Source organism: Macaca thibetana, chromosome 19, assembly GCF_024542745.1.
Source record: "Macaca thibetana thibetana isolate TM-01 chromosome 19, ASM2454274v1, whole genome shotgun sequence".
Classification (NCBI taxonomy): Eukaryota; Metazoa; Chordata; class Mammalia; order Primates; family Cercopithecidae; genus Macaca; species Macaca thibetana.
In genome coordinates this window covers 31,302,789-31,327,004 of record NC_065596.1, presented here as the reverse complement: position 1 = coordinate 31,327,004, position 24,216 = coordinate 31,302,789, and the positions used below count along the sequence as shown (strand labels likewise).

The following is a 24,216-nucleotide window of genomic DNA, read 5'->3' as shown; positions in this document are numbered from 1 at the left end:
CAAAGGGCTCCCCTGTGCCAGGCGATGCTGGGGACAGAGATAGTCATACCTTGTCCTGCCCTCCCCCTACGCACCTGGAGTGTCCCTCAGCCTGTCTGATCAGGGCTGGGTCAAGAGAGGAACAAGGGGTTTGTGGATACCAAAGGGGATCCCTAACCCCGTGCGGGACTCGGGGGAAAGGCTGGATGTTTGGGGTGATGTGTTATCCAATTCTTGGAAGTGGGTGTTTACCCTACAGAGGAGGGAGGATGGAGATCTTTGCATATACAAATGCAGTGTCAGGAGAGAGCACACAGAGGTGAAGATCAGATCTGGGAACCTCAAAGACCCCTCTGTGTCTGGTATTATTCTAGATCAATACTGTTATTATCCCCACAGTACAGATGGAGACATTGAGAAGCAGCAAGGTTATGTCTCACTCAGGTTTTCCCAGGAGATAAGTGGCTGATAGGAGACAGGACTGGAACCTGGGCCATCTGGCTCCAGAATCCGGGCGGGCAGCCATGGTGTACCATGCCCAAATACTTTCCAGAATGGAAGCTCTGCTAGGGCAGAGACCCCTGTGGGAAGTAACAGGTACTCATCATTGTCTGCCTAATCTGATCTCTGGCTGCCTATAAGATCTAGAGCTGCCTATTCCTCCCTGGGGAAACTGAAGCTCAGCATGGGAAGAATTTCTGATTGAAGGCTGACTCCAGGCCACACCCCCACTCTCCTATTCTGCATTCCTCTGGGACTGTGGGGCTGAGAAATGACTCCAGTAGAGAGAAGGGTGGGTGATCTTCCCTCTATCCAAGCTGACCCTGATGGCTTGCTCCTCCCTTGTGGATCCAATGGTGACCCTTTAGGTAGTGGTGCCATGGCTGAAGGAAGGGAAGAGGCAGAGTGGTAAGGACAGACAGGGTCACATTCCCATTCCTGGGCTCCCTGATGTCAGGGTCACGCCCATGATGCCAACCTTGGGGGAGGTACTAGGGTGATTTCCAAAGTGCCTCTCCTCCAAACAGCTGTCCACTATGCTGAGGCCCAGGCTGGCTGACTCCTGGGTGTCTTCACTGCCCCCAGGGAGTAAAGATATGAAAACGGTGAGGGAGAGCCAGGCGCTGTGGCTCACGCCTGTATCCCCAGCACTTTGGGAGGCCCAGGCGGGCAGATTCATTGAGCTCAGGAGTTCAAGACCAGCCTGGGCAATATGACAAAACCCGACCTCTCTAAAAAAATACAAAAATTAGCCAGGTATGGTGGGGTGCACCTGTAGTCCCAGCTACTTGGGGGGCTAAGGTGGGAGGGCTGCTTGAGCCCAGAAGATTGAGGCTGCAGTAAGCCATGATTGTACCACTGCACTCCGCCTGGGCGACAGAGCAAGACCCTGTCTCAAAAAAAGAAAAAAAAAAAAAAGGGTGAGGAAGGAAGGTAGCGTGTGGCTCAAGTTCAGCCATCACTAAATGCACACTGTCCTGGTCTCACCTGAACATCCCAAGAGCTGCACAAAGTAGGAGGGAATGTGCCCATGTTCAGATGAAAAACCCGAGGCTCGCAGAGGGGACGGGCCTGGCTCCGGGCCTCATTGGCAGGAAGCAGAGGAGGGAAAATTGGAAGTCTAAGCTTCAGGGTTGGGTGGGTCCTTAAGTCCATGTCTCAATATATCATCTCAACAAGTCCATGAAACCATATCATCTGGGGAAACAAATTGGAGACACACCACTTAAACAAATTAAACAGGCTTTCCTGCAGGACTTGTCAGAGCCTTTAGCTCCTTCATGTTTCCCAAATCTCTTTGACCAGGACCAAGACCAAGGCCTGGGACGATTGACAGTCCCTGAGTTCCAAAGGCCGAGAGAGGGCACGATGGAGGTGAAGGTGTCTACAGCATTTGCACGCGTGTACTCCGGGCATCTGTGCACAGAACAGATGAATGTGTGTACATATGCACCAGTGTTTCTCCATCACTCTATCTGGGGCTCAAATTACATCTTTAAAAACCAGAACAGGCGTCCAAAGGCCAGGACACGCGCCCAAAGACCAGGGTCTGGCCCTTCCCGGCTTTCCCTGCAGAAGATAAAGTCCAAGAGTGCCTTCACTGCCCCTGAAGTCAGATTCCACAAGGATTTATTGGCACCGGACCTAACCTGGTGTCCGCCCCTTCAAGGAAGGACACTAACAAGGAGGAGTCCCGGCACCGCAAGAGCCCTCCCAGGAGCGCCCAGCCTGGAGCGGGGTGGGGGAGATGCTGCCATCCGTGGACAGGAAGGGAAGGGCGATCTCGCAGGAGGGTGGGCACGGCGCAGGGAAAGGCCGGCTGGTGGGATGGGCAGGGAGGCGGGGGACCGGCCCCGCTAGAAGGGGAACTCGCAGACGTAGTAGAGGCGCCGCTGGCAGTCGTGGTCCCACCAGGAGCCGTCGTCAGAGGCCTGCGCCACGCAGTTCTCCAGCGTGCCGCCGTTGGGCTGGTCCGGGCTGAGCGGGTGCGGCGAGGCGCTGGGCTGGGCGCCGAGCTCGGGGCGGGGTGCGCGATGCCAGGCGAAGAAGGACACGCGCTGGCCGTTTTCGAAGAGGTAGAGGCCCTCGGCGCGCCGATCGTGCACGCCCAGCCACACCGGCCAGTTGTAGGGAGCGAGCGCCGCGCGCAGGTAGCGGGTGAGCGCCTCCATCTGCTGGCGATCAGCAGGCTGCGCCAGGCTCCCGCCCCGCGCCGTGCACCGCGCCTGCGCCGCCGCCTGCGTTTCGAAGTCGCGCGAGAGCAGGAAGCACTTGTGGCCCAGGCGCAGCCCCTTCAGGCAGCCTGTGGGCGGGGCCGGGTAGAGAAGGAGGCGGGGTTATGCATTCGGGGACCGGAAGGGGGCGGGGACAAATCATCCGGGAGTGGAGGGAGGCGGGGTCAGGACCTCGTAGGGCGGGCTGGGAGGAGGCGTGGTTAGAACCTTGGGAGCCAGAAGGTGGAGAGTCCGGTCCGCCAGGGGCGGGGTCAGGCGGTGGGGGTGGGACTGTAGGGGGCGTGGTGCTGCCCCAGTCGGGTCCGCGCGGCTCTGGAGTTCCCACCCTGCTCCCTGTGTTCAGCCTCCCAGCTCTCTAACCCCGTCCGCTAGCACACAGCAGCTCTCCCGCCCTGGACACCTAGGGTCACTTTCTCAACCAGTCCCATACCTGACCAAATAGTCTCATTTTTTTCCACCCCGCGTGCCGTGGACTCACCCTCCAAGCGGCCGTGCTCGCGCTCGGCGCGAACCTGCGCCTCCTGCAGGGCTTGCACGGCATCGCGGGTGTCGCCCGCCGCGTTCCGCAGCTGCCGCAGCCCCTGGGTCAGCTCGACCACACGGGTGTCCAAAGCGTGCAGACGGACGTGCAACTGGTGCAGGCCTGCGTCCAGGCCAGCCAGGCGTCCCACTGCGGACAGACAGGGATCGTGCTGGAGGGGGAGCCTGGAGATGCAGCTGGGGGACTGAGGATCTGGAGAACTGCGACCTAGGGCTCCTGAGGGCGGGGTGGCGGTGTGGGGGGACCCCGGACTCCTGGAAGGTAGGGTCGAGTGGCGCCAGGCTCTTAGAAGGCATGGTCGTGGACCTGGGGCTCCTAGGGGTGTGGGGGCTCTGGGCTAGGCAATGGACAACTGAAAGACCACCTGGCAGGGAACCGACCCTTCATTTTTGCGAAAGTGACCGCGGCGGCCTGGGGGTTTGGGGGTGAGGGCTTCTGGTTACTTACGGATGTAAGTGACGATGTCCTCGGGGGTGGGAGAGGGGCTGGGGCTGGAGGATGGGGTTGGCGTTGCTTCCTCCTCCTCTTCCTCCCCCTGGTCCTCCTCCATCTCCCAGTCCTCTTTGCCCTCAACAGTTCCGGCAGGATTCTCATCCCCCCTCCCAGCAGGCAGTCCCAGGGCTTCCTGCAGATGCTGGGGCAGGGGAGGGGCGGTGAGCCCCAGCCTGCCACCAAGATGCCCCACGCGCCACTTTCCAACTCTTAACTCATTCTCTGCCGCCTGAGTCCTGTCTCTGAGCCCATCACCAACCCCCCCCCCACCCCGTGAGACTATCCTAATTGCTCCTTTTTGTCCATTTCCCTAACCTTGCAATACCCCTTCCCAGGCTCACAGTTCACCACCCACAGCTCCCTGACACTCCAGAGCTCACCTTCAGCATCAGGGCCTCCCTCTCCCGCTCTTCCTCCTGGGCACCTCCCCAGCCTCCCTCCCACTCCCTCTCGGCTCCCCGAGCCCCATGGCCAAAGCCCAAGAGCTGGGGGACCACCAAAGCCCCCAAAAGCCAGGCTGCCTGCATTAAGCTGGACTCTTGGCACCCAAAGTTCCAGATGTCTGGATGTCTGGGGTGCAAGGGGTGGCCTCTGGGAACTGCTGAGTGCCCCTGCCCTGTGTGCAGGTCACTAGCCCCCAGGTTCCCGACTCTCCCAGTTTCTCTCTTCCTGTTTCTCTCCTCGTCTCTGTCCGGTCCGTTGGTCTCCTCTGCTCCTCTGTGTGTGTCTCTCCCCGCCCCTCTTGGCTCCCCCGAGGCCCTGCCTCTGTGGCCGGAAACCTCCAACGTTCCAAAGCCTGGATCCCGCCTTGGGTCTCCTCGCACACCCTCCTCTTTCCACTTTCCAGAGCTCGCTTCCGCCCTGCTCCGTTCCTTCTGCCGTGGCCCAAAGCTTAGATAATCAGGAAGAGGATGGAGCTGGCTCTCCAAGGAATCTTGGAAAACACAGGCCCCGGCTTCAGCCCAGGAACCCGCTCAGAATCACTGGGGCAGTGGTGGGATGCTGGGACCCAGCACTGCTCCCTTCTTCCCTGCCTGGCCATTCCTGAGGAGGGGGCAGACCTCAGGATCTCGCTGAGGTTGTTATTACCCTGTGGCCACCATCACCCACATGCTCAGTAGAGGAGACTCCAGGGCCTCTCCTGTCCCCTAGATTGCCCACCCCACCCTCCAAGCCCTTTTCTGGAGATCCTAGTGCGTGGGTGTGGGGGCGGGGCGACACATGCAAAGAGCACGCATGTGACTGTGTACACAGCCCTGGAAGATGGGGCTCGGGGATTAATTGACCACCTTACTAGAAGCCTCCTGCAGGCCAGGCCCTGGGCTGGGTGATGCTGAGGACTCCAGCTGCTTGCAGACCAGCAGCCAGATAGTTCCTGGGATGAGGAGGTTGGAGATGGGAGAGGGTGAGGAGTCTGGAGGAGCAGTCAGGGAAGGTTTCTCCAGGAGGTGAAATCGACAGACTCTAGGTTGTGTGCTCAAGGAGCTCTGAGCATTCAGCGAGCCACCTCGTTTCAGCCTGGACCACTGCAGTCTCCCTGCCCTCCCCCTCCTTCCTCCTGAGCCCCTCCAATCCCCGCTGCTTGCCGCAGCCAAAGCAATCCTTCCAAACCATAAATCAGATCACATCACTCCCCACTCCCCTGCTCCCCCACCTTCCCATCATAAGCAGGAGGGAAGCCAAGCCTGGGCCTCAGTCCTTAGCACAGCCTACCACGCTGAGGGCTGGGAAGGAAGAACCCTTTACACCTCTGCAGCCTCATCACCCCCACTCCCCTCACCCGCCCCCAGGCTCCACCTTCCCTGGCCTCTTGGCTTGCCCCCAAATACTAAGCTGATTACAACCTCAGAGCATTTGCACCAGCCCTTTCCTCCTTCGAGAAGGTTCTTTCCCCAGCGCCTTCTCATCATCGAGGTCTCAGCTCCAAGAGGCCTTCCCCAACCACCTTATCTGTTCCACAAGTTACTTTATTAAAATGCCCCATTTCATCTTTTTGGTATAATCAAGACTGGCACGATCTTGTTTGTTTATGTCTGTTCCCTGCCAATGAAAGCAGGGATTTCTATGCACTGCTGCATCTCCTAGCACAAGGCCTACCTAGCACATAGTAGGTGCTCAATCAACCTGTTGAGTGGGCCAGAGGATAGCCGTTCCTGGTGGGGTCAAAGGCCTGGAGGCTTCACCTTTTTGGTTTGCTGGCACCCAAGTTCCCAGGGTGGTGGTGGCAGCGTGGGTGGAGGCGGTGAGAGCAGTGGGAGAGAAGCTTGGAGGCAAGGAAGCACGATGCCATGCCATGCTCCTCTATGTCAGGCCCATGAGTCATGCAGGGCTTTTCCAGTCCAGGCCTGGCTGGTCGTGCCAACAAGCATGGGGCACACCAGCCGGGGATCACTGGGCCTGCTCTTCAAAAGAGGAGACCGAGGCTCTGAAACAGCATGGCCTGCTGGAGGTCACCAGTGTGGCGGCAGCTAGCCAAGGTTTCTGGCTCCAAGAGCAGGGCATCTGCCCTCGGCTGCCGGGAGCCCCAGGAGGGGCCTTGGAAATCAATGCCTCCAGCCTTCCGTTTTCCAAGAAAGCCTGGTACATCGAGGGCACTGTGACCTTGGGCAGACTGCTCCCTGCCTCAGAGCCTGGGCCTCTCAGGTACCTGTTGGGGACCTGGGACCCCTCACCAGGAGCTACAGACCTCAAGAAATAATGCATCTATGGGGAAAGGCCTTGTAAACTGTGCAGGGGTGCACAGCCTCTCTGGCTGCTGAAGCCAACATGGGCAGCTGTTCTTTCCCCGGGCCCAGCTGCTCACCACCTGGGCTAGTGGATGTGCATCAAGATAGAGCCTCCCCAGGCTGAGCAGGCACCTCCTCCAGCTCATACTCGGGTACCAGGGAGAGCCTGCAGCTGGAGGGGAACCCAGAGGCTGCCTAGAACTGCCCCCTGCAGGCCCGGGAGGTGCTGTTGGAGCTGGGAGAATGAGGAAGCCTAGGCTAAGGGGACACTCGCCACTCACTGCTGCTCTGTGGGATCTGCCCTCTCTGTGGGTGCGTCCCAGGCATGAATGAGCTGTCTGCCTGCAGCTGGCTGCATATGCGTGCCTACACACACATGTGCAAGCTCTGAGGAGATGGTTGGGTGTGTCTGTATGTGATGAACAAGGATCTGCAACTATGAGGGGATATGCCTGGGAGTGCACAACAGTGGTCAAGTGAGGACTTTGGAGCCAGCCTACCTGTTCTTGATCCTTGTTACCACATCCTTATAGCTGGATGACCTTGGGCAAGTTACTTAGCCTTTCTGTGCCTTGGTTTCCCCCTCTAGAAAATGGGGATAGTGAAAGTCCCTGAGCCTGGCACACAGAAAGTGCTGTAGGAATATCAGCAGTAACTATCCTGGAGGGGAAGGATGGCACAGTGTTGGGCATGTAAACGGGTGAGTGCGAACCAGTGCAATGGACAGCACGGTGGGTGGGCGTGATGGGAAGGCGTGCACACGTCTCTACGGTGCTGTAACTCCGTTTTGGTGTTGAGAGATCTGGGCATGCATACCGGGGTGAACGCCTGTGTGTGTGTGTGTGTGTGTGTGCGCGCCCGCGCACGCGCGTGTGTGGTGGGCAGTTGTGTGCATGTGCTGCCTGTGTGCCCGGGCACAGGGGTGTGACAACTGCATGTAGCTGGGTGTGTTTGTAGCTGTGTACCCCAGGTGCATTGTGTCTGGGCATGCATGTGCTGGAGAGTGTGTGTATATGGGGACTCTGCAGGTGCTGTTACAGCTGGTGACTATGCACCTGTGCCTTGGGGGAATGTGGCCTGGCCCAGGTATGTCCACGTGTGCCCTGACCCAGTACTGAGATGGAAAGGGTGTGTGTGTGTGTGTGTGTGTGTGTGTGTGTGTGTGTGTGTTTGGGGGGACAGGGTGGGAATCTATAGCCTTCACACTTCAATTTGGGGGTGTAGAGTCTGGCAACAAATATTTATTGTGCCCCACTGTGTGCAGGGGGACGGGGAGCTCTCTGGGAGGGGGTGGTCCTGAGGCGTGTGGGGGGGCACCCTTACGGGGGCAGGACCCCTTCGTCGGGGTATGGGAGCAAGCAGGGGCGGAGTCAGGATTTGGGGACTCGGAGGTGGCGAGGAGTGGTGGGGGAGGGCAAGGGTAGGGGGCGGAGCCGGCGGTGGTGGGGGATGGGCGAGGTTTGGGGGCGCGGGGAGGGGCGATGTCTCCTCCGCCGGCTCCCGGAGGGAGGGGAGAGGGCGGAGGGAGGGGAGGGAGGGAGAGAGGGAAGGAGAGAGACAGGGTGAGGGAGAGACAGCGAGAGCGAGAGAGCGAGAAGGGTGGCAGAGGAGGCGCGGAGCGGGCGGCGGCGGCGGCGGCCCGAGGAAGAGGAGGAGGAAGAGCAGGCGGAGACGCGGCGCCCGGAGCCGGCCGGACCCAGCCGGGGGCGGGCGAGGAGGGGCGCGGCGGCCGCGGCGGAAGGGGGGGCGCTCTGCGGATGGCCAGGCCTGGCCCGCGGGGGGGGTGAGGTCCTCGGCCCTCCCGCCCTCCCCCCCGTCCCCCGCCCGCCCCCTCCCCGGGCCCGCTCGCCCTCCGGGGCGGTGGGGCATGGCCTGAGGGTCCCCCGTCTCCGGGGGGGGTGGGGGGTGGGGGGGGGGGGGGGGGGGGGGGGCCGCGGGCGCCGCCGACCGGGACTCAGCAGCCCCGCCAGGCAGGTAAGGGGGTCGAGAACCTGGGGGTTTGGGGAGGCTGCGGGGCTCGGGCTGCGGGAGGGGGCGAGGGCGCCCCGGATGTCCTTGGCCCGGCGCCGGGCTCCTGGCCTGGGTGTGCGGCTGGGGGTGCGGGTAAGGTGGGGAGCGTTGCCCTGGGCGACGCCAAATTGGGTTACGCCCCGGTCCCCGGTGCCCCGTCCCAGATCGCATCCTTGATGGGAGGGCGCGCCCCCCATCCCCCGCCAGCAGAGCCCCTATCCCGAACCCGCCTCCCGGCTCTCTGGGGCCCAGGGCTCGGTCCCGGTACCCGCCTCCCCGCCCAGCCCGGCCACTCCCCCGCCTCGCCCACCCTGGCGCACCTGGGCCCCTCCGCCAGGTCACCCTGGTCCCCACTCCCCTCCAGCGAGGGTCTAGGCCGGGGCTTCCTCCGCCCCCTTCGAGCCCTCCAGCTCCCGCTTCTCCTTCCAGGCTCCTCCAGTCCCTTCCCACCCCCTGCCCAAGCTCCCCGCGTCCCCACCAGGTCTCCAGTCCCTACACCGCCGGCCGGCGCGCCCTCTCGGCTCCCGCCCCCGACTCCTGCTCCCCGGTGCCCCCCGCCCCTCTCCGCGGTCGGGCTCTCCCCCACCAGTTTCCCAGCCTCGGCCCTGGCTCTCTCTCCCCGCCCCTCCCCGCCTCCCTCCGCCTCCATTCATTCTCCCAGGCCCCGCTCTCGGCCACGCCAGCCGCCCCCTGTCCCCCGCAGCCTCCCAGGGCACCCCCTCTCGCGCGTCCTCCACCACCCCCCCCCCCCCCCGCCGATTCCTCAGCCCGTCTCGGTACCAGCTGCGTGCCAGCTATTCTTAGCCGCGGAGCGTTTGATTCATGCCGCCCCGGCGGAGCGTGCCCGCTCCCTCCCGCGAGCCCTGAGGGGGAGGGGCCGGAGCCTGCCCCGTGGGCTGGGGCAGCCGTACACGCTGGGGGCCCTGGCCAGTTTTTCTTTCATCCCACCGGCCACCCCCTCCGAGCGGGGTTGAGGCTGGGGGTCAGCCAGGGTCAGCCGAGGGGGAGTGGCTGGCTGCAGGCCCCAGATCGCTAGGTGGGCTGTGAGGCGGGGCGGGGAGGAGGAGGCCAGGGTCTCCGCAGAGACGAGGTGGGGCGGCGTGGCTGGGTACCTGGAGGGGGAGGGGGCTTCGCAGCGCTGTCGCGCGTGGGGGAGGGGTCCGCCGGCCCTGGGTTAGAGGCTCGCTCGCCCACAGCTCCTGGAACTCTCCTCCCACCACGCACATTTAGTCTTCCCTTTCCCAACCCCCCAGCCCATCCCCACTCCCCCAAAGTCAGCAGTACCCTCCACTGCTTCCCATCTCCATGGCAACGGTGCAGGAACCGGGCCTGGTGTGGGGGGGAGGGACCAGACCAGACATTCTGGTTTCCGGTGCTGGGGTGGGAGTTGGGGGAGAACAGAAGGGAGGCGGACCCCGTTTGGAAGGGGCTCCACCCTCATAAGTCCACCTCAAGGGAGAACAGCGAGGATCCAAAGATGACCCCCTACCTCAGTTTCCCAGACCCTCCTCTCACCTCTTAGCCTCCCTCCTAACACCCCCAGTCCTCAGAGTGGGGCCCCTAGTACCCAGCAAAGCCAGCCCACCCACCCTGCAGTCCTAGAAAAGAGCTACAGGTCATCTGCAGCCACCCACATCTACCCCGGCCACCACACCACTGTCACCAGTACAGCACTCCCCAGGCCAACCTCCCCACCCACCCACACACCCTCTCAAGAGGCCCCAGTCTCTAAAAGCCACTTCTTGTGGTTCCCTTGGGGACACCCTAGGCCAAATGCTCTGCCCATGACACTGCCATCTCAGTGCCCCTTGTTCCCCTGGGACGGCCGATTCCCCAGCACTACTCTGCATGCCACGCGTTATCAGCCACACTTGAGTGAAGTCACTGGCTCCACCCGCTCCAGGCTCACCACGCCTCCCTCTCCCCCTTACTACATCTCAGTCTCAGCCTCAGCTTCTCCCCAACCCCACCCCCCGGCCCTGGGGTGACAGGCCAGGCTGGGGCCAGGAGGGCAGGATGCCTGTCAGTTTGTCCATCTGTCTGTCCTTAGCTAATTTTAGCTGCATTTTCTGTGGCCTGGCAAAGTGGGCCAGTAGCTCCCGCGGTGATTCTGCGGTTTCTGGGACACGGCCACGCTGGGTCACCGGCAAAGTGGGGCGCAGGGGGCGGGCTGCAAGCGGGGCCAAGGGCAGGGAAGGAGACACATGCCAGAAGCATGTCAGGGACAGGGGTGTGTGCGTGCCAGCGTGGGAGGAGGTGGCAGGGGAGGCCATGCAGGCCAAGGGTGTGCCCGGCCTCCTTCCTGCCTATCTTGGGCAGTGGGGGTAGGCTGCCCTTGACCGCTTGACCACCAAGTAGCACTAGTGGCCTCTGAGGGGCTCCGGGTTCCTAGTCTGATGGCCGCCCTTCATCCCCATAGCCGCCTGTGATGCTGCCGTCCCCCGTCGCCCCGTGGCCCCACAATGACCCACAGCCCCGCGACAAGCGAGGACGAGGAACGCCACAGTGCCAGCGAGTGTCCCGAGGGGGGCTCAGAGTCCGACAGCTCCCCAGACGGGCCAGGTCGAGGCCTCCGGGGGACCCGGGGCCGGGGCAGTGGGGCACCTGGTAGCCTGGCCTCTGTTAGAGGCCTCCAGGGCCGCTCAATGTCCGTCCCAGACGACGCCCACTTCAGCATGATGGTCTTCAGGATTGGCATCCCGGACCTGCACCAGACAGTGAGTACCTGCCCACTGGCCAGCGGCAGGAGAGGGACGGGGGAAGCTGGGGGGACAGGGCTCCAACTGACATGGGGAGTTCCACTGGTGCTGGGTATCCTCCCAGGGATCACCCCCACACCCAGCTCCTGGCTCACTTCCCAACCCACCTCAGGCTCCTCTGTGGCCCCCGGCCCACCCTAGCCCCTATCTCCTCCCCCACCAGAAATGCCTGCGCTTCAACCCAGATGCCACCATCTGGACGGCCAAGCAGCAGGTGCTCTGTGCCCTGAGCGAGAGCCTGCAGGATGTGCTCAACTATGGCCTGTTCCAGCCGGCCACCTCAGGCCGTGACGCCAACTTCCTGGAGGAGGAGAGGTTGCTGCGGGAGTACCCCCAGTCCTTCGAGAAGGGGGTCCCCTACCTGGAGGTGAAGCTTCCCCAACTCCTTCACTGACAAGAGAAGGCATGCCCTAAACACATCTGCCCCCCACCCACTTTTTAACACACTCGAAACCTTAACGAGGGGGCACCCATTGTACTAGTCCTGATCTAAGCATCACAGGGAAGTCAGAGAGTCCTGAGTTCAAATTGCCATCTGTTCTGCTTCTGACCAGCTAAGTGACCTTGGCCAAGTCACTTTCCTGCCCCAAGCTTCTCCTCGCCCATCAAAACGGGGGAGGATTCCCAATTACAGTAGGCACTCTAGAACATTTCCTGTGGGGTCCAGACTCCTCCTCCTTCAAAGCAGGGGTTGCAGTGCACATATACCATGATATCCAGCACTCAGAAAAGCCACTGCCACCCCTCTACCTGCTAGACCAAGGTTCCAGGGCTGTTTCCACTCCTACCCTGAGCTACCCTTGGGAATTAGAAGGGGATCAGACCTTCTCCCTACCCCAAGCCTTCTCCCCAGGCTCCTGATTCCAAGTCTCTGTGTCTCTCTCACTGCCCTACCCCTGACCTCAGTTCCGATATAAGACCCGAGTTTACAAACAGACCAACCTGGATGAGAAGCAGCTGGCCAAGTTGCACACTAAGGTGAGAGAATCCTGCTGGCATCTGTCCCCTATAGCCCACTACCACCAGAGCCCCCTGCCCAACTGCTTTCTCTCCCCACCTCTTCCCAACAGACCTGCACATTCCCCAAGCCCACAATCCCTCTGGCCGCTTCCACCCCTTAACTCGGGATGCTGTACCACATTTGAGACAACCACAAATACCCCCATTATCCCCATCACAACCCCTTCTTACTTTCCTCTTTTGCCCCTCATCCTTCTGCCTGGGCCCGCATCATTCCCACTTGGCCTCCTTTGAGTCTCCCTTCTCTTCCCCTGCCTCCCCGCATATCCACCCAAGGCCTCTTTACTTCCCCACCTTGGCCTAGGACCCTGACATTGGAAGTCCTTCTGCCTGGAGACTATTTGAAAGACAGGCTGCATTTCTCCCAACCTCATGGCCTGAATCCCTGCAAAAATCCAACCGTTACACCCCCCTTTCCAGCCATATCTGTTCTCCTGGTACCTTGCCCACCAATCCTCAGCCCCGTCTCTGCTGTGTCTCTGATGGTGAGAGCTGGGAGGAAATTGGGGAACTGCTTTGGTCAGAAATGAAGGACTTTTGATCCTTGAGAGGGAAAAACTCCCAATCCCTCCTTGTCTAACCCTCTCTCGACCACAGCATGCATTGAACTCTTTCCTCCCCTAAATGTTCCATCCCTCCAGGCCTTCACAGTCCGCTTTGGGAACCACTGGCCAAGTGTGGCTCCTGAGTACTTGCAATATGGTTAGTCCCAACTAAGACTCGCTGTGAGTGTGAAATACACACTGAGCTTCAAAAACTTAGTGCCAAAAAAAGTTAAATAACCTCATTGATAAGTTTCATCTCAAGTACCTGTTGAAACAGTAACATTGTGGCTATGTCAGTTAAAGAACATATATCATTAAAATGAATTTCAACACAACTAACACTTCACCCCTGACCCTGCTATTTTTTTTTTTTGAGACAGTCTTGCTCTGTCACCCAGGCTGGAGTGCAGTGGCGCAATCTTGGCTCACTGCAAGCTCCGCCTCCTGGGTTCATGCCATTCTCCTGCCTCAGCCTCCCGAGTAGCTGGGACTACAGGCGCCCGCCACCACACCCAGCTAATTTTTTATGTTTTTAGTAGAGATGGGATTTCACCGTGTTAGCCAGGATGGTCTCGATCTCCTGACCTCGTGATCCACCCGCCTCAGCCTCCCAAAGTGCTGGGATTACAGGCGTGAGCCACCGCACCTGGCTTTTTTTTTTTTTTTTTTTGAGACAGGGTCTTGCTCTGTCACCCAGGCTGCAGTGGTGCAATCATGGCTCACTGCAGCCTCGACCTTTCAGGGTTCAAAGGATCCTTCCAGCTCAGCCTCCTGAGTAACTGGGACTACAGGCATGTGCCACCACGCCTGGCTAGTTTTTTGCATTTTTTGTAGAGATAAGGGTCTCACTGTTGCTCAGACTGGTCTCGAACCCCTGGGCCCATGTGATCCTCCCGCCTCGGCCTCCCAAAGGGCTGGGTATTTTCTCTGTAAAGGAGGCCGCTAGAAACTTTTCAATGGCGTATGTGACTCTACGTATATTTTCACTGGACGGCGCTGCTTGAGGACCCGGCTTCTCTGCCTTGCTCCTGACTGTCCTATCTTGTGTGTCTTTGCTCATGGCTCAGACGGGGTTGAAGAAGTTCCTGGAGTATGTGCAGCTCGGGACATCTGACAAGGTGGCGCGGCTGCTGGACAAGGGGCTGGACCCCAATTACCATGACTCGGATTCGGGAGGTAGGGAGGGGTGAACATCAGGAGGACCTCGGGGCCAGGACAGGGCTGGAGAGCAGGGCTGCCATCTGCATTCAGATCCATTCCTGACTGGTGTCTCTCAAACACGTCGCTGTCCAAGGGTGAGGCCGCGGGGCCAGAGGCTGTGGGGTGGAGAGCTACAGAGCCTGGAAAATGGGAAGGGATGGAGGAGAGGAGAAGGGGCTTCAGGTGACCAGCTTTTCCTGCCTTTCAGAGACCCCCTTGACACTGGCGGCCCAGACTGAAGGCTCTGTAGAGGTGATTCGAACCCTGTGCCTGGGCGGGGCCCACATCGACTTCCGGGCCCGGGATGGCATGACAGCACTGCATAAGGCCGCATGCGCCCGACACTGCCTGGCACTCACGGTGAGGCTGCGGGGACCCCTCACCCCCACCGTGGGGCCCTCTCTCCTTTTCCCTTTGTTCTTTCTCAAACTTCAGTTCTTTGGTTTCTGTAAAAATAGGCCCTCGCATGTCCCCAGTTCAAAGCCCCTTTCCATAGACTGACACACAGCCCCTATTGTCACCCTTGTCAGGTCCCCCAGGTGCACCCACCTGGGCTACAGCTGACATCATGCAGACCCGGACGCAGCCTCCTCCCCTGAACACCCAGAACATCTCCATCCCCTGTGACCCAGCTCAATACCAAACCTGCCTCTGTCTCCCCAAGGTGTAAACCCTTCTCATTCCTTAAAATGCAAAGTGAGTTCCCTGATATGCCCCCAGATAGAGCCCCTCCTCACACACCCTGAAAACAGTCCCCCAGCTACCCTTCCAAACCCAGCACTGCACCAGCTCCACTCCCTCCTCTCTCACATGCAAATACAGCCCCTTCCCCACGTACACAGCCTCAAATGCACTTTCCCAAATAGACAAACCCATACACCCACAAAATACATACACGGCGTCAGCTGCACAGTCTAATTTTAAAATACTCTTCTCCCCCTGCCCCCGCCAGGACACTTGATTCCTCTTCATATGCGGGTCAAGATGGGCTGCACCCAAAGACAGCCATTGAGAAGCACCCCAATGCATGGATGCTCCAGCTAAATGGCCCCTCCCCTCTCTCCCTCAGATTCTTTCCTGAAGAGCCCCTAATGCAGTCAGACACCAGCCACAAAGATCTTCAGTATACCCCTGGAGTTAACAGACCCTGTTCATGTATCTCCCATGCACACTCACTCCCAAACCCACATCCTGCTCATGCACGCCCCTCCCAGCCTCCAGACCTGTGCTATCCAAGCCAGTAGCCAGTGGCCACCTGGGGCTGTTTAAATTTAAATTAATTAGAGTGAAGTAAAATTAAAATTTCAGTTCCTCAGGCTCACTAGCCACGTTCAAGTGCTCAGGGGACCACACGTGCCTGCCATATAGGGTGATGCAGTTGCAGACCATCCCCACGATGGTGGAATGTTCTGTTGGATGGCACTGCTACAGGCTGTCCTCATACAAGGTTGCTGCCAACACTTTCTCCTATTAATGCTCATTACTGCCAGCCTTCCACACCCAGAGTTGTCTTTCAAGGGGGAGCAGGAAGTGGCCTGCAGCCCCAGTGAGGCCGGCCCGATCCTTGCCCTTATCCAAGCTCACTTGTCTGTCCCCTGGCTTCCTGCTATGCCCCTTCTTTGAGATCCTGGACCTAATAACACCTCCCACTTGGCCAGAGACCCTCCAGCATCCAGACTCTGGCCTCTCATTTGTCCCCAACAACCCACCTGTAGGAGGTGGAATGGATGGGTACTGTGGCCCCTAATGCCCTTCAATGGCTCATGCAAGGTCACCCCCAGGGGAAAGGCTGGGTGGGATGTCAGAGTGCCAGGGTCCTCTGGAGGCATCTACCCAAGTCCCACGTTGTTCACAGGGGATCAGAGTGGCCCAGAGAGGGAAAGGGCCGGCCTCAAGGTCGCACAAGGGCATCATGGCAGAACTAAGACTGTCACTGTCATTGGCCACTGTGGGTCACCCAGGACGGTCCAGTTCCCCTGGCCCTTCAGAATGAGCTGGTTAATGTGTGACTGTCATCTGTGTTTTTCTACTGGGTTCTCTTTCCGTTCCTAGGCGCTCCTGGACCTTGGGGGTTCCCCCAACTACAAGGACCGTCGGGGGCTGACCCCTCTGTTCCACACGGCTATGGTGGGTGGTGACCCCCGATGCTGTGAGCTGCTCCTGTACAATAGGGCCCAGCTGGGCATAGCTGATGAGAACGGCTGGCAGGAAATCCACCAGGTGCTCCTGATTCACACCATGAAGGGCTGGGGTGGGGGACCCAGTCTCTGAGGCATCCAAGGGACTGGGGCTGGGAACCAGATGCCAGGGTCCTCACAGAGCATGGGGGTAAGAATAACATGGTCCCCAAAGAGGAAATGATGGGGGTGAAGACACGAAGACCCTAAGGGGGCATAGGCAGGGGAACCAGATGCCTTGATCCCTAAGAGGGATGGGCTGGCCTCTTGGCCCTCTTAAGGAGGCAGACCAGACGCCTGGGCCTTGGAATGACTGAACATTTGGATTGTGAGGCTGACAGCCTGGGTCCCAGAGCAGGAAGGGGGGCAAAAAGGTGATGGGGAGGTGGATGTGGTGAAGGATAGGATGAGAAGGCCAGTGTACAGGTTGTGTACAGACTCTTGGCCCAGAGGGAGAACAGCCTGGGTCTGATCCATGCCCCTCGCTCCCTGTCCTGCCCAGGCCTGCCAGCGGGGTCACTCTCAGCACCTGGAGCATCTGCTCTTCTACGGGGCTGAGCCTGGAGCCCAGAACGCCTCAGGGAATACAGCTCTGCACATCTGCGCCCTCTACAACAAGGTCTGCCTAGCAGTGGCCGCCCCAGGCCCCTCGCATCCCTCATAGCTGCCTCCCCCAGGGCCAAGCTCAGATACTCCTCTTGACTGCATCACTGCACCCTTCACTTCTTCACTATTTCACCCTTTCATCCAGTCATCCATTCATCCATCCATCCATCCATCCATCCATCCATCCATCCATCCATCCAACAGATATTTACTGAGCTCCTTCTCTGTATCAGGCCCGGAGCTGGGTGCTGGGGATAAAGTGTTGAGCTCATGGCCTAGCAGAGGGCAGACAACATAGTTTGCTGCTACAATCCAGAGTGCTCAGAGCAAAGTCACAGGGAATCCAGATCCCTGTGGGAGCCCCCATCTGGGACTGGGCTTGAGAGAGAGTGGCTGGGGGTGGAGGTGGCTTCCTGGAGGAGGTGTCCCTAGTATTGAGATGAGCAGGAGTAGAAAAGGGGAGAAAGGGGTGCTCCAGGGTGGGGGCACAGCCTGTGCAGAAAACCAGAGGAAAGGGGGCTATGGGTCCTCAGTTCCCCTGTGTCTCCTTTCAGCCAGTGGTGTGTGCAGGTGCCACGTGGTGGCACGGCAGGGCACAGGGGAAAGTTCAACGTGCAGCCACTGTGGCCCCTGAAGGGAACGAGTGATATGGGAGTTTTAGCAATTCAGGACCTTGGGGGTCCTGACAACCTGGGTCCCTGAGCAGGAAGGGAGTGCTGAAGGAAGACGGGAAGGACATCCCCACTTCCAGAGTTCCTAGGAGAGGAGAGGGACGGAGCAGGCAGGGGATCTCATGGCAGCTGGTTGGCAAGAGCCAGAGCTTTCAGTATCATGACCTCTGGTACTTTAGCCGCCTGTGCTGCAGATGATCCTGGGCAGGTCAGCCCTATGGAAAGCCTCAGTCTCCCCACCTGTTTCTCGATGTTCCCTGCCCTTGAAGGGCAGCTGTGGGGGTACTTAGAGGGACAGGCGCTCGCATGACAGAGCTGGTCTATCAGCCCCCTTCCTCCAGGAAGTCTTCCAAAACAGCCCTCAGCCCCCTCTGCCTCAGCAGAACTTACAGTGCTGGGGATTTGGCGGGTGGCCACGTGCTGCCTGGTGGCAGCCAGCAGCATGCCTGGAGTCCAGGGAAGACTCAGTGCTTTTCAAACCGAACCAACATGGTGCCGGCACTTCTCTCCCTGTGTGCTTCTGCCTCCTGCTCTGCGACACGCAGGCCTCGCAACCAATCCTATGACTCCCAGGCCCTTGTGCAGCTGATGGGGAAGAAGCCCCGGCCCCACGGGCAGATGGGGGTGGGGGAGCAAAAAAGTCCCCCCGACTCTTTGAGGCGCCATCCTTCTTCCTGAAACGGGAATAACGCCAGCTTTTATTGAAGAGGATGAGCCATCATGTATATTAAGTACTCATCCCTGGAAGGCAGCCATCAGAATAATAATTGTCATTATTACCATCACCAGTGTCAGTCAGGGTCCAGTCGGGAGACAGAAACTGTACCATTCGGATAAACCGAGAAATTTTAGTGTAGAGAACTGGACCAGGCATGGTGGCTTATGCCTGTAATCCCAACACTTTGGGAGGCCAAGGCGGGAGGATGGCTTGAGCCCAGGAGTTCGAGACCAACCTGGGCAACATGGGAAAACTTGGTCTCTATGAAAAATACAAAAATCAGCTGGGCACAGGGGCGTGCACCTGAAGTCCCAGCTACTCAGGAGGCTGAGGCAGAAGAATCGCTTGAGCCTGGGAGGTGGAGGCTGCAGTGAGCTATGATCATGCCACTGCACTGCAGCCTGGGTGACAGAGTGAGACCCTGCCTTAAAAAAAAAAAAGAGAGAGACAGAATTAGCAGGCAGAGTTTTCTTAGTGGCACAGATGAACAAGTCATTTCCCCTCCTTGATCTTCTCCTTTCTCAGCTGTGATGGGTCAGTAATTAACATCCACCATGCAAAAGCATCAAGTGGGTTAGTAGTTTTGCTTGCCTTTGCCATGGGCTTAACAAATCGATGCATAACACATACAAACTTGATTCCTCCATTTCCCCCCTTGTCTTCCTCCCAGGCTCTAAGCTTTCCAAGAGCCAGGGCTAAGTCTGAGAGTGTTTCCCCAGCCCCTGCCACCTTGGCCTCCTGACATGCCCGTCTAGCCTTTGGTGGTGAAGGTCAGATCCGTGTCTAGGCTGTGAGCACCTCAAGGGTGGGGGTTGAGTCCGATTACTTGCTCTGTTCCAGAACCCCAGCACACAGCAGGCCTAACTGCATATTTGTTGAGTGAGTGAATGAATGAATGAAAATGAGTGAATGAATGATAGCTCAGCCCTCTTGGATTTCCACCAAGACTCTGCACAGTGCCTGGCTCAGAGCATTCAACAGGTGTTTGCTTGTTTCAACAGACTGAATGACTCAACAAACGAATGAAAGATTTGAACAAAATGAATTTTGACTGACTCAACTTCATATCCTCCATCCTCATCCTTTCCATGCACGTTCCTTGAGCACCTACTATGTGCACAGCACCAGGCCTTGGGGATGTGAGATGAATCAGATGCAGCATCTGGCCTGGGGAGGGTGAGGGTGTGGTGGGGGGCGGGGTGGGAGTTCACAGTCTGGTGAGGAGGCAGACGTGTAAACACATCACCGCGACGGCATGAAATAAGTGCTAGGATGCCATTAAATGCGAGTTTCTCTCGGTGCCACCAGCTCTGACTCGTACACCTTCTCAGCTTTGTAAGAGTAGGATGAGGAGCAGGTGAGTTTAGGGGCTGTGCTCTGGCCCTGTGCCCCCAGTGTGGGGGTAGCGGGTGTGAAAACATGTAAAAAGTCAGGAGCGGTGCCTCATGCCTGCAATCCCAGCACTTTGGGAGGCCGAGGCGGGTGGATCATGAGGTCAGGAGTTCAAGACAAACCTGGCCAAGATGGTGAAACCCTGTGGCTACTAAAAAGACAAAAATTAGCCAGGCGTGGTGGTGTGCACCTGTAATCCCAGCTACTTGGGAGGCTGAAGTAGAGAATTGCTTGAACCCAAGAGGCAGAGGTTGCAGTGAGCTGAGATCGCACCACTGCACTCCAGCCTGGGTAACAGAGCAAGACTCCATCTCAAAAAAAAAAAAAAAAAGAAAAAGAAAAACACGCAAAAGTACACATGGCAGGCGTTAACAGTCTAGTTGGCCAGCATCACGGGCATACACAGGCTCACATACACACACACACTCACGAACATACCCAGAACACACACTGGGCTAACTCTGCTGCCTGATGTGTCTTTGGCAGTCAGAGTCATCCATTCATAGGAGACAGGTGAACCATAGGATCAGAAGGCCACGTGCACAGGAGGATCGCTTGAGCCCAAGAGGTGGAGGCTGCAGTGAACTGAGATCGAGCCACTGCACTCCAGAAAGTGGAGGTTGCAGTGAGCTGATATTGCGCCACTGCACTCCAGCCTGGCAACAGAGCGAGACTCCATCTCAAAAAAAAAAAAAAGAAGGCCAGGTTGGAATCCTCATTGCTCCACCAACTGGTTGTGTGGCCTTGGGCATAGCATCTGCCCTCTCTGAACCTGTCCTGTAACATGGGCTCATACAAACCCCTTGGGTTTGTCATGTGGAAGGGATAAGATCAAGGAAGTGCTTGGAGAATGACGGTTAAATTAGCATCAGAGGACTCTGGGGTAGAGTTAAGCTGGAGGCCAAGTTGGGTTTAGCCAGGCCAAGAAAAAAGGGAGAGGACACTCCTCTTACTGAACAGTTCCTGTGGTTCCAGCATTAATCCAGGTGGCAGGTGCCACAGGCAAAATCATGCCCCTGTACAACTTATGACGTAGAGGAGAAGAGACGCTAATCAGACAAATAACAGGAAATGGAATTTCAGGGAGACGGGGTTATGAAGAAAATGAGTTAACATTGGCTTAGAGTGCCTGGCACATACACCAGTCTCATATTAAAAAACAAAGCAAGGAGCCAGGCACAGTGGCTCATGCCTGTTATCCCAGCACTTTGGGGGGCCAAGGCGGGCTGATCACCTGAGGTTAGGAGTTCAAAACCAGCCTGGCCAACTTGGGGAAACCCCGTTTCTACTAAAAATACAAAAATTAGCCAAATGTGGTGGGCGGGTGCCTGTAGTCTCAGCTACTCGGGAGGCTGAGGCAGGAGAATCGCTTGAACTCAGGAGGTGGAAGTTGTAGTCAGCCAAGATCATGTTACTGTACTCCAACCTGGACGTGCCACCACGCCTGGCTAATTTTTGTATTTTTAGTAGAGATGGAGTTTCTCCATGTTGGTCAGGCTGGTCTTGAACTCCTGACCTCAGATTATCTGCCCCCCTCGGCCTCCCAAAGTGCTGGGATTACAGGCGTGAGCCACCTGTAGCCAGCCACACCAGGCCAATTTTTAAAAATTTTTTTTGTAGAGACGGGATTTCGCCATGTTGCCCAGGCTAGTGTCAAACTCCTGGGCTCAAGCGATCCCCCCCACCCCCCGCCTCGGCCTCCCAAAGTGCTGGGATCACAGGAGTGAGCCACGGTGCCTGGCCCACCTTGGGCTCTTTTGAAAGCCTTAGTTTCCTCCTCTGTAAAATAGAGACAATTTCCATGTCCTGGAATTGTTGGGCAATTGAAGGATCTTCTGCCTCTAAAGTGCCAAGTGCCTGGCATGTAATGGTAAGCCTCCATAAGGTCTAGACCCGTGGTTCTCAACCGGGGAGCTTCTGTCCCCCAGGACACACTTGTCAACGTCTAAAGACATTTTTGGTTGTCATGACTGGGGAGGGGAGTGCTACTGGCATCTAGTGGTAGAGACGGGGGATGCTACTCAACATCCCACAGTGCTCAGAACACCCCCCACAAACCAATGAATCACCAAAGAATTATCTGGCCCCAACGTTCAGTGGAACATAGCATGAGCACGTATCCTAAATGCCCTCAAATATCCTAGTGGCCATGTTAAGGAGAAGGGGAAAATAATTAGGTGACATTTATTGTAACAACATACTTTACTTGTAACAGTGTATCCAAAATGTTATCATTTCAACATAGAATCAATACAGAAATTATTTTGTGTGTGTGTGTTTTTTCTTTTGAGACAGAGTCTCCCTCTGTCATCCAGGCTGGAGTGCAGTGGCGGGATCTCGGCTCACTGCAACCTGCACCTCCTGGGTTCAAGTGATTCTCCCACCTCAGCCTCCTGAGTAGCTGGGATTACAAGCGCCCGCCACCACACCTGGCTAATTTTTGTAGTTTTTTGTAGTGACAGGGTTTCACCATGTTGTCCAGGCTGGTCTCAAATATCTGGCCTCAAGTGATCCGCTCGCCTTGACCTCCCAAAGTGCTGGGATTACAGGTGTGTGTCACCACGCCTGGCATTTTTTTTTTTTTTTTTTCTGGGCGGAGGGGAGACAGGTCTGTGCTCTGTCACCCAGGCTTGATCTCAGCTCACTGCAGCCTCAAACTCCTGAGCTCAAGAGACCCTCCCACCTCAGCCTCCCAAGTATTTGGGACTCCAGGCACCCACCACCATGCCTGGCTAACTTCTGTTTATTTTTTTATAGAAATGGGGAGTGTCTCACTATGTCGCCCAGGCTGGTCTGGAACTTCTGTCTTGGCCTCCCAAAGTCTTAGGATTACAGGCTTGAGCCACCACACCTGGCTATAGACATTTAAATTCTCTCTTGTTTTCATATGGCATCCTTGAAATCCAGTGTGTATTTCGCATGTATGGTGCATCTCCATTTGGGCCATCCATGTTTAAACTCAAGTGCTCCTGGTCCGTACCTGGCAGGTGGCTGCTGTCCTGAGTGGTGTGGGTTTAGGGTGGAGTATTTATTCCTGAGGCTCTTAGCATAGTACCTGTATCCACTCATGGTGCCCTTAATCTTTTTTCTCTCTCTTTGTCCTGCACCGCTGGCCATCACCCACAGGAGACCTGTGCCAGGATCCTCCTGTATCGAGGTGCCGACAAGGATGTGAAGAATAACAACGGACAGACCCCATTCCAGGTCTGGGGCTGCAGTGGATATACTGAAGTCTTCAGGGCTAAGGAAAGGCTGACAGTGACACCCAGTGGATAAGGAAGGGGACAATGAGGAAAGCAAGGAGACAGGCCGTGGAGGGGGAGCTGGAAGAAGAGGGAGGGCGGCATTGTCAGGGTGGAAGGTTTGGGTCGGGCTGGGGACCTCAGCATGTTTCCTGCCCTTTCTCTGCTCCCTGGGCCACCCCGCCCCCCGCCAACCCACCTCTACCCCCTCCCTCCAGGTGGCAGTGATTGCTGGGAATTTTGAGCTGGGGGAGCTGATCCGAAACCATCGAGAACAGGATGTGGGTGAGTGACAGGGAGCTGGGGCTGCACAGAGAACCTGGGGCGGCTGGGGTTTCATGGTAGGATGGGAGAGTTGGGGTACCTGACTTGAGGGCCAGGATAGGATGGAGAAAACCCTAGAGGACCAAAAATGTCTGGGTGGTGGTTGGGGGAGCAATTCCAGGCCCCCCGCCCTTTCTCATCTCTGTCTTTCTCCCTCATGCCTCTCTCCCACCATCTCTCGCCCCCGCATGGCCCCCTGCTTGCCTTTTCTCCCCTAACATCTGCCCCCCGCCGCCACTGTGCCCTCTCAGTGCCCTTCCAGGAGTCCCCCAAGTACGCGGCCCGGCGACGGGGGCCCCCGGGCACAGGGCTGACAGTGCCCCCGGCGCTGCTGCGGGCCAACAGTGACACCAGCATGGCGCTGCCCGACTGGATGGTGTTCTCCGCCCCAGGGGCCTCGTCCTCTGGGGCCCCTGGCCCTACCTCAGGGTCCCAGGGCCAGTCGCAGCCCTCGGCCCCCACCGCCAAGCTCAGCAGCGGGACCCTCCGAAGTGCCAGCAGCCCCCGGGGTGCCAGGGCCCGCTCTCCATCCCGAGGGAGGCACCCTGAGGACGCCAAGAGGCAGCCCCGAGGCCGGCCCAGGTAGGGGAGGCAGCCCTGGCTCCACAGTCCCCAGCCCCGTCAAATCCCCTCCCCAGAGCGGTGGCTTCCCCCGAGGCCAGCCCAGCTGCCTTCCTCTGTAGGCCCTCATCCATCCAAGTCCCTAGTGTCACCGTGGGGTAAAGGAAGGGCCTTGGGAGCTACTGTCCCGACTCCACCCCCAGTGCACCACGTTAGCTGGACATCTGCTCCACGACAGGGGCCCCATGCAGAGGATACCCCAAAGAAACATGTGTCCCAACCCCTGGGGACAGAGAATGACAGGGTGAGGTGGAGGGAAGCCGAGCAGGAAGAGGATGGGGGTGGTGGCAGGGACTTGGGTGGGGGACAGAGAGGTCACTCTGGAGGGAGGATGAGGAGTGGGCGGGGGACATTCCGGGGTCAGGAGGCCCACGTGGCTAGAGGAGGGTGAGAAGGAGGTGGAGGCCAGCCAGGCGTGTCCCGAGGAAGTGGGGGAGAGGCTGGCAACGGCGGGCAGA

The 24,216-nt window shown here is 58.2% G+C and overlaps 2 protein-coding genes across 4 annotated transcripts in view; one reads left to right on the top strand and one right to left on the bottom strand.

Annotated features, from left to right (window-relative positions):
* Nucleotides 1-2,092: 2,092 nt before the first annotated feature.
* CLEC11A (C-type lectin domain containing 11A) overlaps nt 2,093-24,216 on the bottom strand; it is a 232,867-nt gene continuing 210,743 nt past the window's right edge. Inside the window, exons 2-5 of the mRNA XM_050771551.1 lie at nt 4,128-4,436; nt 3,703-3,889; nt 3,193-3,384; nt 2,093-2,782 (exon numbers count right to left, since the gene is read on the bottom strand). Coding sequence (XP_050627508.1) covers nt 2,337-2,782; nt 3,193-3,384; nt 3,703-3,889; nt 4,128-4,274 — 972 coding nt within the window. The 5' untranslated portion in view covers nt 4,275-4,436 and the 3' untranslated portion in view covers nt 2,093-2,336. The remainder of the gene's footprint in view (nt 2,783-3,192; nt 3,385-3,702; nt 3,890-4,127; nt 4,437-24,216) is intronic.
* Nucleotides 8,282-24,216, top strand: part of SHANK1 (SH3 and multiple ankyrin repeat domains 1) — a 58,421-nt gene continuing 42,486 nt past the window's right edge. For 2 of the 3 annotated variants that reach the window (XM_050771433.1, XM_050771431.1), the window contains exons 1-10: nt 10,836-11,200; nt 11,406-11,609; nt 12,149-12,220; nt 13,875-13,983; nt 14,216-14,367; nt 16,060-16,227; nt 16,687-16,803; nt 22,698-22,775; nt 23,032-23,098; nt 23,389-23,719. In XM_050771433.1, coding sequence (XP_050627390.1) covers nt 10,946-11,200; nt 11,406-11,609; nt 12,149-12,220; nt 13,875-13,983; nt 14,216-14,367; nt 16,060-16,227; nt 16,687-16,803; nt 22,698-22,775; nt 23,032-23,098; nt 23,389-23,719 — 1,553 coding nt within the window. In that variant the 5' untranslated portion in view covers nt 10,836-10,945. Of the gene's footprint in view, nt 8,448-10,835; nt 11,201-11,405; nt 11,610-12,148; nt 12,221-13,874; nt 13,984-14,215; nt 14,368-16,059; nt 16,228-16,686; nt 16,804-22,697; nt 22,776-23,031; nt 23,099-23,388; nt 23,720-24,216 lie in introns of those variants that run through there. The other variant, XM_050771432.1, reaches the window with a different exon arrangement.